Source organism: Acomys russatus, chromosome 15 (assembly GCF_903995435.1).
Source record: "Acomys russatus chromosome 15, mAcoRus1.1, whole genome shotgun sequence".
Lineage (NCBI taxonomy): Eukaryota > Metazoa > Chordata > Mammalia > Rodentia > Muridae > Acomys > Acomys russatus.
The window spans coordinates 15,869,160-15,880,722 of NC_067151.1; the positions used below are offsets into that span (position 1 = coordinate 15,869,160).

Below are 11,563 nucleotides of genomic sequence, written 5' to 3' on the forward strand. Positions count from 1 at the left end.
AAGATTTTTCTTACAAGGCAAACTAGTCAAGATTAAGTTGCTTCCACTGCCAAGAGATACCCAAGCGGGTACTGAATGCGGCCCAGAGTCCAGAAAGTGTCAAAGGACCTCAACCTTCACAACAGCTTCTGGACAGCGGACATCACAGCCCATTGCCACCATAAGAACCAAAGCAGCGTGAGAAGACACTTTATTTAACAAAGTGGAGGAAACATAGCTTTCGTCTATCTAAGGGTTTGTGGTGGTTGCCCCCAGAGACACAGACATGTTCTCCTGATCTTCACACAAGAGCAGGGGAAGGAATATCTTCCTGAGAGCACTGAACATCATCGAAAAGACACTTCCACTACAGCATCAAACAGCTACATGAGGCCAGCTGTCTAGCATCTTTCCCAGAATGCTCAGTGAGGAGCACAGCAGGGCCATGGAGGTTCGAACCACCTTAGAGACGGGAAGGAGACTCGGGAAGTAGGAGCCGTTATGCACTGGCTCAGGGTACAGAAAGACACTACCGTAGTTGGCTGTATTCCTGTGTGTTTGAGCAGATCATCTCTCCCTGTCGGCTCATGTAACTGCTTAATTGCTTAATTAACTTAATTGTTTAATTTATTGATTGCTGAATTTACTTGCTGAATAAGTATCTGTCTAGTAAGCAAAGCAAACAAAACAAAAAAACTTGAAACTAATTTACACCACATATTGGATATTGGGTTATTGTGTCTCTCATATTCAGCAAAGGCTCTGCTCATCTAAGCTGTTGAGAGATCTCTTGACTCCGCTACACCTGTTTCTGTAATGTTCCTCCTGTTGTTTCCATCCCTGAAGATGCTAATTCTGCCATTCATCAATTTAGGTCCCTTTTCCCGCCGTGGTCCAGCTCATACTGTATCTTAAGCTAGAGGATGAAGCCTCTGTGACCAGTAAGATTCTTTTCATTTGGAAGCGTGAGGCCTTTGACCCTTTCTGCAATTGTTCTTGGACACGGAAGCCTGAACCTCTGAAATATGGACAGCCTCATAAACTGAGATGACTTTATTTTCTCCATGATTTCTGTCTCCTGTATTATTCTCTTTGAGGGGCACGTGTGTCCTCACGTTTGATAGAGAGAGTGTGGTTAATACTTATTTTAAATTTCTTGTGCCATCTCTACAAGGCCTAGGACAGTCCAGACAATAATCAAAACACTTTCTAGTTGGTACTTTGCATTTGAATGCTAAGTAAGGTCCTAGACGTCACAGAGAGGTAGGGAGTTAGATGCCAGCTCAGAAGCCTTCTCTCAGACGCTCTGTGTGCTACCTGCTAGCAAGAAAAAAAAAAAATACATCGAATTGAAAATCAAATAGTATCATGAAATTATATGCTGACTTTATGTGTTGGAACATTTTGCTTCTATAGTGAACAGCTTCTAAAATGGCTCTCTGGATTGGATCCCAAACTTCTTGAGCCTATCATCCAGTGACAAATGAACACTGTTAGTCACCTCAGGTTCTATATCAGAATGAGATACAGAATTAACCAAATTCTCAGTCTATGCAGTAAACAAAGAAATGAAATACAGACTCAACCAAATTCTCAGTCTACACAGTAAGCAAGCAAACAAAATGATGCCACTGTTGGTAGCCGTGGCAATAAGAATAACACAGAAATGTTGTGATGGGTCAGTTTGCCACCCTGAAGAAAGAGGCTGAACCAGCTGGCCAGAACCCACCACTCATGTTGTGAGGGACAGAAAGGCCAGAAAGAGTTACAGGTGAGAAATAAAACCCCAGCACTACTCACATTGTGAGGGGCAGGAAGGCCAGAAAGAGCTACAGGTGAGAAACAAAAAAACACACCATGAGGCAGCCACTAAGCTACTTGTAGTATTGGAGACAGTGCTGTGGAAAGCTGCAGGCTCTGACTTAGTACCTAAAACTTAGCAGCGAAATGTCAAGAAACAGACAAGTCCTCCTAGCACGCAGCACCTGCCAGCCAACTTAGCCATTTTCAGAATACCTAACATCTTTTCAGCATGCCTATCCACACGTGACTATGAGAAAGAGAAGACGTCCCCCAAACAGATCTACAGCACTACGCCAGCTTGAATCTCTTAACATATGTGATCACGGCCAGGAAGAAGTGGCACGCCAGCCCCCAAATGCATCAATACCGCTGGTTCTACAAGTATCTACACACATCGGACGTCACAGCCACCGTCACTGTAACAACCAAACCAGCAATAGAAGATTCTCCATGTAGCAAAGAAGAGGACATATCACCTCTAAAGACTCCCACGTAGTGTTAGAGAGATGGCTCAGCAGATAAGGGTGCTTGCTGACAAGTTGACAAATTTGATTCTCTGGACCCATGCAGTGAAAGAAGAGAACTCCAGTAAGTTGTTTTCTGGCCTCTATAGGCCTGCACACCCATAAATACATAAGTGTTACAATAATATTTCTGTGCCACAAGCTAAGATGTAGAGCTACCCAAACTTACCAGGCCTGGAAAACAGCTATGTCTCTATAGTGAAGGATCTCTTGGGTTCTGCTGGTCTGAACTACATCAGATTTTTTTTTTTTTTTTTTTTTTTTTTTTTGACATGGTCTCATTGTGTAACCCCGGCTAGCCTAGAGCTCACTGCATAGACCAAGATGGCCTTGAACTAGCAGAGAGCCACTTGCCTCTAAGTCTCAAGTTAGAGGATTACAGGTGTAAATACCACCATACCTGGTCCACGTTTAGAATTAATTATGACTGTTGGATGTGTGTTAACTATAAGGGACAATAAGCTGTTGGATATTAGCGGAGGAAGCGCAGGTTTCCTACCTTCACTTCCCCTCATCTTCTGAAAGCATGATGCGATTTATCCAGGCTCTTAGCAGCTAAAACCGGACAAAGCAAAAAGAAACTAACCGGTCTGCTGTTCCCTCCAGAGCCCACTGGGAATGGAAGGGGAAGCTCCAGCCACTTCCTGCCTGACCCTCGGGGATACTTCTTAAACGTGTTTGCTCAAGAAAGTACCAGGCAAACAGCTTCTAGAACGTGCAGACCTGCACTTCCTGGAATCATCTGTGCCTAGCGCCATTAAAATGGCTGTGGTAATACTGTGCGTTTGCCCGTTTTCACACCTGTCTCAAGGATGCAGCAATTCCCTCGGAGCTCTGGCTGCCTCTCTGTCCATACGCTTGGCTCTCACACCGAGGCGAGTACCTAATGAAAAATGGGCTCAGATGGCACCAGTACTCATTGCTACATCTGAGGACTCAGGGAACAAACAATCTCCCCTCAGATCAAAGACTACCCTGAGGCACATATGACAGGAGGTACAAGTAACAGTAACCTTTCAATACAAAGGATATAATGAATGCATTGTTGAAGATTAATAATCAGTCATTAAAGTAATATTCAGCCACTCTTTCAATCACCTTTTCAATTATTAATTTCTGCTTGATCCTTATTTACAGCCCAGCCCAGGAGTATTTGCTAAGGCAGACACCTTTGATTTTTGATCTCACCTAAAGTGATGTCTTACTAGGAAAATCTGAGGACAAATAGGGGATACATCATAAGATTAATAATTTTTAATGATTAATAATTTGTATTTCCTTATAAATAAATTCATTTTCATGATACCATTTGAGGCTGTTTTTCTTTTCACCATTTCAGAAGACTAGAGATAATAAAAGAAAAAAAAATTCTATGAATTCAGTATGTAATGGAATAAGAATAGAGACAAAATAAACTCAAATGACAAAAATCTACTGACTCAAGAGAATCTTATATTTGGCTACTTAGATAGTAGCCACCGCCAATTAATTCTGCATGCCAGGCCTCTTATTTTATTAGAAGTGGAGAGGCCTGGCTTTTCTCTCATGAGTATCCTTGTCCAAAGCCCAAAGCCTGGCATTTTCAGATGTCTGCCCCGCTCTACCTCATCACCCTGCAAGCTCTGTGTCATCAGAGAACTCAAGTCACCATCTTTATTTGACAAACTGCATCTAGAGATGCAAATGGAGTACGACATCATCGAGGTCAAGGTATTTTCTTAACAGGTTGTACATCTATGAGCATTTAAAAATCACTAAAAAAACCCTCTAGCCGAAAACGTATCTTACAGCTTTATGTTTGAATGCTGAGACGAGGAGAGGGTTCTCTCTATGGCTTCTGTTTGTTTGATTTGGTTTTTAGACACAGTATTCCTTGTGTATTCTAGCCTCAAGCTCACAGTGGTTGTCCTGCCTCAACCTCCTGAGGGCTGGGATTGCAGGTAAAAGTCACTGTGCCAAGCTTTTAAGACAAGAGTTTCTAACTAGATAACTGTAGTTAAATATCCCTGACCTAGAAGCTAAATTAAAGACAGAGAGCTGTAAGAGGCCCAGTTACTCTCATAATGTCACAGCCATTTCTTTTTAGTACAAATGCGAAGTTAGCCACCCCAGTCCACACCTCAGCCCCTCTGCGGCAGGCTAGAGTCCCTGTTGCAAGCCCTGCTCAGGCACGAGTTGGAGCCCCCCTCCCCACTTAGAGTATTACTGTCACATGTTAAGGGCAGTCTGAGGTAGACTGAGAAGCCAGAGCCTCCTCCTTAGATGTTCATGCAGGCACAACCCCTACCCCCTCGTCCCCCCAACTCCCCACACCCCATCCCCCTGTGCAAGATAATCTTGTTCCCAGATGAGCCAGGATGGTTGCGGCTTCTTCCTGCCAACGGTATAGTTCTGCCAACAACTTTCTTCCCCCAACACATTTCCTACTGTGTCTTATTGTCTAAGTGTAAACTGGGGTTATGGTTTGTGACAGGAAACACTTGACATCCCATCACAGGAATGAAAATCTTTAAAGGATAGTCAGGGTAGGATTGGGACCCGCAAGCTCTGTGGTGCTAAGGTGAAGGATGGCAGCAACTCTTGCCAGAGACCCTTTTATTTGGAGAGGTCCTCGGCTCGCCTTTGCCCTGGCTGCAGTTCCCCCTGCTTGGCTCACAAGCGTTTCTCAGGTTGATCTGCCTGTTTGAGCAGCTGAGTTACAATCACTATTTAATTAGATTCCATAAATGAGTTAATACTGATGAAGAGTTTCCTATATTGTTCTTCCCTGGAGTAAGTTTATTTTAAACTGTCTTTGAGGAAGAGATAAATGTGTTAACTAAGGAGGCCACAGCGCAAACAGCACAGCCCTGGGAACCTGGATGTTCCAGATGACCTGGGACTGCTGGGACTTCTGGGACTTCGATATTCAGTTGTAGCCTCAGTTTCTTAATTTGTGGAAGAAAGAAGGAAAGAAAGAAAGAAAGAAAGAAAGAAAGAGAAAGAAGGAGGGAGGCACAGTCTCCATCTCAAACATGAGACTCCTCTCCAGGTGCTCTGTTAGGTGTGGAAGTATAGTTCTAAGATGGTTTGGGGTGGGACTTGGGAGACCTTCCACCACCGTGGAAACGATTTTCCCGCCTGCCTAAGATGTCAGGACTGTAAACGTCCTTCCTTCTTCCCTCCCAGTTCTGTGTAAAAACCACCGTCAGCATGTAAAAAGACAAAAGGCAGCCACAGGGATGTTTGGTTTTAAGCAAAAGGAATAAAGGGCTTTCTTACTCCCCTCCTCGCCAACACTCCTCTGTGGACAAGAGAGCAAAGAACAGAAATGCAAAGCCCATTAAAAACAAAAGACATTTGTAACCCCCGAGCCAAGATATGTGAAGATGGTAACGGGAGAGGTCAAAGAATAGTTCAGTCCTCAGAGGGAAAGCAGGTGTTCCAGACAGAGAGCAGCAGGAAACAGGCTGGCCCTCTCTGCCCTCTGAGAGGCAGAGAAGGTCTGGGACTTAAGGAGGTTCTAGAATTTAAAGATCAGGCTGCACCTTAAAACGAGCGACTTCCTGAAGTCTAGATAAGGAGTAGGTAGAAGCGTTCCCTCCCCTCGACCCTGAGCCTCAACTGATATAATCAAACGACAACCTTCCACTCTTCTGTAAGAGAGCGAATATGGCCTCTCTGGAGACACAGAAACAGACACACCAGGTGTGGGCATTCCAGAGCAGGCGTCGACCAACAAGAATTTCTGCCCACGTCTACAACAGTAACAGCAGTTTTATAATTTTTCAGTCCCCTACCCTAAGAAATATAATTTTAAAAACGCACCCTGAAATAAGAAAAAAAAAAAACATGCTACAAAAAGGAACATGGCTAAGAAAAGTAAAGAGGTCTTAGAAATAAAAGCTGCAATGGCTAGCTAGACCTTGGAGATGGAGCTTGGTGCAAAAGCATGTCCTTAGTATGCCCAGGGCCCTCCATTTAATCCCCAGACCCAGGGCATAGTATTTCTCATGAAGAATAATGTAAGCATGGCAAGATAGAAGAGAAAAGACAGAAAAACTAGGTCAGTCTAGGAAATCTAATGGTAAAACAATAGGAATTCTCTAGAGAAAGAAAGAAGGAAGACTGAAAATAGTGATTAAGAAACATTGCCGCAACAAAAGAAACATTTCAGGAAGTAATACAAGAAAATTTCCCAGAACAAAGGGACATGAACTCCAGGTCACAGGATCACCAAGTATTCTGCTCCAGCAGGGGAAACAGTCCCCCTGCCCCGGCACACAGCCTGAGAAGAGAGTGGATAGAGTATTCCACAAGCTCTCTAATGAAAAAGAAGTTTACAGGTGGCATGCAAAGCAAGTCAGAGAACTCGAGAAGGCTTATTTTCAGGAAAGCATTCTCAGCTGGAGGCTGTAGAATACTTAGGCAAAGAACCAAAACAACCAAACCAAACCAAACCAAACAAACCAAACAAACCAAACAAAAAAACATAATGTGACTGTTATTTTTTAAAAATGTAATTATAAAGGAAAAATAACCATATTGTACTATTTGTTAGCTAAAAGTAACATGTTCGCATGGTTAAATAATGAGGATCTTTCCATGTTGGCCAGAAATTGTAACAAATCACAATGTAGAATATGAGGAAAGAATAAGAGGTATGCGTGGGCAAAAGCTCTTAAGGTTTCTGATGGTATCTCAGTACCATGTGCATCAAATGTCAGCACATGATGGAGTTGAAGGTTCAGTGAATCGGAGTGGAGAGGAGAAGATGGAAGGTGAAAGGAACAGGCCAGGCTTGCTGTTCATGAAAGCTTTTTAGTGTTCTATCACCCAAATCTATATTTGTGTATTAATTTGACATTGTATAAAAGTAACTTGAAACAAACTAACAAAATGACAACTCTGTATCACACATCATGAAATTGTGCCTTTGGGACACAAAACTGACAGCATAATGAAAAGTGTCAAATTACTAAGGGTCTCAAGTTTAGTGTCGTTCTGTGCTTTACTTGAAAATTAAATGCTTACTGTAAGGAAACCCACCTTTTCCTCTATAAAACCAGTCAGACTTTCCCTATGGCTCTTGAGAGACTCAACAGTCATGTGAGAACCAGTTTCCAGCGGTAAGAGGGGGTTGTTTTTACAATCTGATATCTAAGCCAATCCACATGATAGGGTCTTATTCCACAGCCAAACCAACCCACGGAAACTAACATCCAGTTAGACAGCTTGGGATGTGCAGAGCTGTGTCCTCAGACCGCCCTTTCCAACAGCAGCAGCAGCAGCTGCCACCAGCTTGCTTAGTGACTTTTGGAAATCATGTTGTTGTGTGTACTGATTTCATCATTTGTCAATGACAGTGACGGATCCTGTTCAATGGAGTTGTGATTCAATCAGAGTAGACATAAACACAGACTGTTGTTTTCATTAGAACTAACGTTTGGCTCGGGGCTCTCTTTTCTAGAAGTCTGCCTCTGTTAAAGAAAGCACACCGAGAATCGCGATAACGTTGCCAGTAGTCACTCACACAAACCAGGACTGAACCGTGTTCACAGTAGACTCATAAGTAGATTCGGAGCTCAGCCCTGACAGCTACAGCAGCCTCTTAATTTGTCCCCTCACAGTCTGTCAACTGTCACTTGAGTGCATGCATGCTACACAGAGAGATTGATCACCTCGCTTCTGCTTTCAAACAACCGAAAGGTCTCTCCTGCCGTGTCTTGACACATAAGACCTTACACATTAATGTCCAGAATCAAACTGCCCCCATGTCTCACTGTGCTCCTTCGCATACTGTATTCTCCAACTAACATGTCCCTGGAACATAGCTGGTATTTTTAGGGATGGGCCTTGACCTGATTCCCTGCCTCATCTCATCCTAAGAATCCTTCAGGACTATACTTAGTTCTTTAATTTCTTCACAAGCAAATACACTTCTCTCCCTTTGTGCTTGGCTCCTCACATCTCTGTTTTCATATGGCTTTGAGTAACACTCATTTTCCTGAGATTTACGGCATCCTTGTCCACGCCCAGCCTCCTTCTCCCTCTCCCTCACAAAAGGAGAGCTTTGTTTCTCCTCTTTGTGGGTTGCATCGTGCCTGCACTCCTCACACGAGTCCCCCTGAGACCTATCTTCGAGCTGAACTCGTGAGAACACACTTCCTTTCTATGTTTATCAGAGAGACTTAATAACTGAAAACTTCATGAATGAAGTTCTCTCTGATGATGCTATTCGGTCCTAGTTTGCAAACAATTGAGCTAGAACAGCTTTGTTTGACTCCGTGGTGAGTCAAGAGTCCCTTCGAAGGATGAAGACATCTCATTTGTGACATAGCAGATGGCATTCTCCCCTCTTCAGCCTGGTCAAATTCCCGAGTGGAAAAGGTGTGGACCAAACAAATAAGCAACAGCGTGTGTGTGTGTGTGTGTGTGTGTGTGTGTGTGTGTGTGTGTGTGTGAGAGAGAGAGAGAGAGAGAGAGAGACAGAGACAGACAGAGACAGACAGAGACAGACAGAAACAGAGACAGAGACAGAGAGACAGAGAGAGATTTTGTCACTAAACTAGAAGAGAGAACACGGAAAAGTAAATTATAGTAATGGGACACAGTCCATAAGTAGAAGGGGAAACTAGGGTAAGGAAGAGACCCAAGGAGGGGAAGGGGTACAGAGGAGGGTGGAGGGAGAGGAGAGGAAGATAAAGTAGGTAAGATGCTAGGAGGAAACCGCTCCTTGTATGCTAACCTAAGACATTTTCGAGAACACTTGAAAAGAATGCGTGTCTTAAGCTCAGCCGTGCCACTGCGGTTACTGAAGGAGACTCTGGGGTGGTCCCAATAGGTTGTGGTCTGTGCCACTCTGACTCCAAGGCTGTCCTGCTCACCTTAACGGTGACACAGAGACATCGTGCCTTTACTCTACTCAACACGACAGGAAGAACTGAACAACTACTTGCTGCAGGTACCGCGGGTCAAGTAAAGGTGAAGGGAGTGACCCTTAAAGTGACCAGTTCTCTCAACCTTAAAAAACAAGAAACACACACTTGTTGCACTGTGTCAAGTCAGCAGATGTGGGATAGGCGTGGTCACCGCAGTAGGTAGTGAGCCTCCTATAGATCCCACTCCTGGCCTTTGTCTAACTAACCTCAAACTTTACAAGGGGGAGACAATTTTAAATCCATCCTGCTTTCGTGGGTGACTGTTAGATGCCCTATTTACTCATTAAGGCAATAGAAGAATTTTTGGGGAAAAAATCAAGAAACTGTACAAGTTCATAAAACTCAATTTATGGGTTTTATGGAAACATAAAGAAAAAGTGGACAATGTTTTGAAACTTTAGAGAGTGGAAGTGAGCCGGCAGGATGTAATTCCAAAGGATGCGCCTTCTCTCATTTCCCGGGCCATTTCCACTGCACGCTCTTTCATCAGTCACTGAATTCCGCCCGGATGCAAGGCTGATTTTAAATCAGGGCCCTTCCTGAATGATCTGCTCCCAGCTACCGACTTCTCTTTATGTTCCCTACCACCCTGGTAAGTCCAGCTTGGCCCAGCTCAGCCTGAGTTCCTTCCCAGTCCTACCGCCCCAAGCCACGGACCTGGCAGCGGACAGACTTTGGGCAGCAGGCGGCGCTGCCGAGCCCGGGCCGGCCAGAAAAGCCGCCTCCCCGCTGGCCGGCTGAACCAGGACCTATGGGGGTCCCATGCCGTAGCCCCTTCCTCCCTTGACACGTTTTTCCCTCGCGCGCAGCGCACGAAACGCCAGACAAAGCAGAGCAGCGGCCTGTGCGTCTTTGCCTCTGGAAAGCTGGACTGATGCTGTCAATGTTGGAAGGAGCAGGTTCCATACTCTAACTGCCACTTTGCGGAGGGGAAAAGAGAAGAAAGCAGAGACCTAGAGAAGGAAAAAAGTCAGGACTGGAGAGAAGGGAGAAGATTCCTTGGCTCTGAGCCTTCAGGGAACCACCGCCCAAGTTGGCCCTAAGCGGCCCTTAAGAGCCTTGGCTCCCGGGGTTTGGGTGTTGAGTACATCCTCAGGGAAGCCTTGGTCCTACTTCAAGTACTCGTCCCGCACTGTGCATTGTGCCCCGCGGAAACGCGCTCCCTGCCCTACACCCTGGCGGGCCCCTGGGGCGTACGGGGACCAGCTGCGGGTCCTGTGCACACAGTATGATCCAGGACCTCCAAGCAGCTCGGGTTCGAGTACGGAGATCCTAGCCCGGGTGGGCTCGATCTTTCTCTCCCCGAACCCAGCCGTCGGTTATCCTCTGCGGGCAGTGCGTGCACACGAGCCCGGCTGGGCTGGGCTCAGCAGGACCGGGGTGCGGAGCCCGAATCCTCCTGGGAAGCGAAGCGGCGCCGCGCTTAGCAAGTCCCGATCCCGGTCGCGCCCGCCCATCTCGGCCGCGCTCTGGTACTCACGCGTCGGGCCCCGGAGACGGCGGCGCGCGCGGGCAGGGAGGCTCCAGCCCGCCGTTGACGCCCCTCCAGCCCCGGCGGCGGCGCTGCGCCTCGGTTTCCTCGGCCTCGCCATCCTCCTCCTCGGGCGCGGGCAAGGTCACCCTTGCGGGCTCCCGGCACTTCCTGACCTTGGTGGACATAGCGGCTGAGCGCGGTGCAGCCCGCGGCCAGCAGCCCAGTCGCCCGGCGTCAAGCCCAGGGACCGCAGCGCGGGGGACGCCCGGGCGGAGCGCGCGACCTGCAGCTGAGCTCTCGGCCCGCGGCGGCGATGCCGGCTGCGCGCGGTCTGCCGGCCCGACAGCATCGCGGCGAGACGGCGTGGTTTCCCCGCGTGGAGAGGGAGGAGGGAAGAGGGAGGAGGGAAGAGTGAGAAGGGCGGGAGGAGGGAGGATCAGTCCCTGGCAGACAGTGCTGCGCAGGAATCAGACAGACCAGCAGGTGGGGAGCTCAGAAACAGCAGAAACTTCTTTCCACCTACACCCTCTCTCGCTCTCTCTCTCTCTTTTTTTTAACCAGAGATTTAAAACCTCATTGCATCTGCAGACACAAGTGTCTTAGGGAAGGAAAAAGAATCATTCACTTGTTAGTTTTCCGACAATCATTTTTTTTAAAAAAATGCAAGCTCAACTCCCCAGATTTCCAAAGTATTGCTAGTTTCCTGTTGTGAGGCTTAGCAGAATCCACAGGGGTTTACGTGCGGTTCCTAGGTCCTGGTGCCTCACAGCAGGTCAATTTCTAAACGTGCAAGATACTAACTGGAGTTCTGTACTTTTCAAGAGGCATTTTTTCCCCCAGAGGTGTGAGGGGGAGTTCTTTCT

At 46.5% G+C, this 11,563-nt stretch overlaps 1 protein-coding gene across 2 annotated transcripts in view; it reads right to left on the bottom strand.

Moving 5' to 3' along the window:
* Trpc3 (transient receptor potential cation channel subfamily C member 3) overlaps nt 1-10,983 on the bottom strand; it is a 65,340-nt gene extending 54,357 nt beyond the window's left edge. For both annotated transcript variants that reach the window (XM_051157073.1, XM_051157072.1), the window contains exon 1: nt 10,707-10,983. In XM_051157073.1, coding sequence (XP_051013030.1) covers nt 10,707-10,885 — 179 coding nt within the window. In that variant the 5' untranslated portion in view covers nt 10,886-10,983. The remainder of the gene's footprint in view (nt 1-10,706) is intronic.
* Nucleotides 10,984-11,563: the final 580 nt, after the last annotated feature.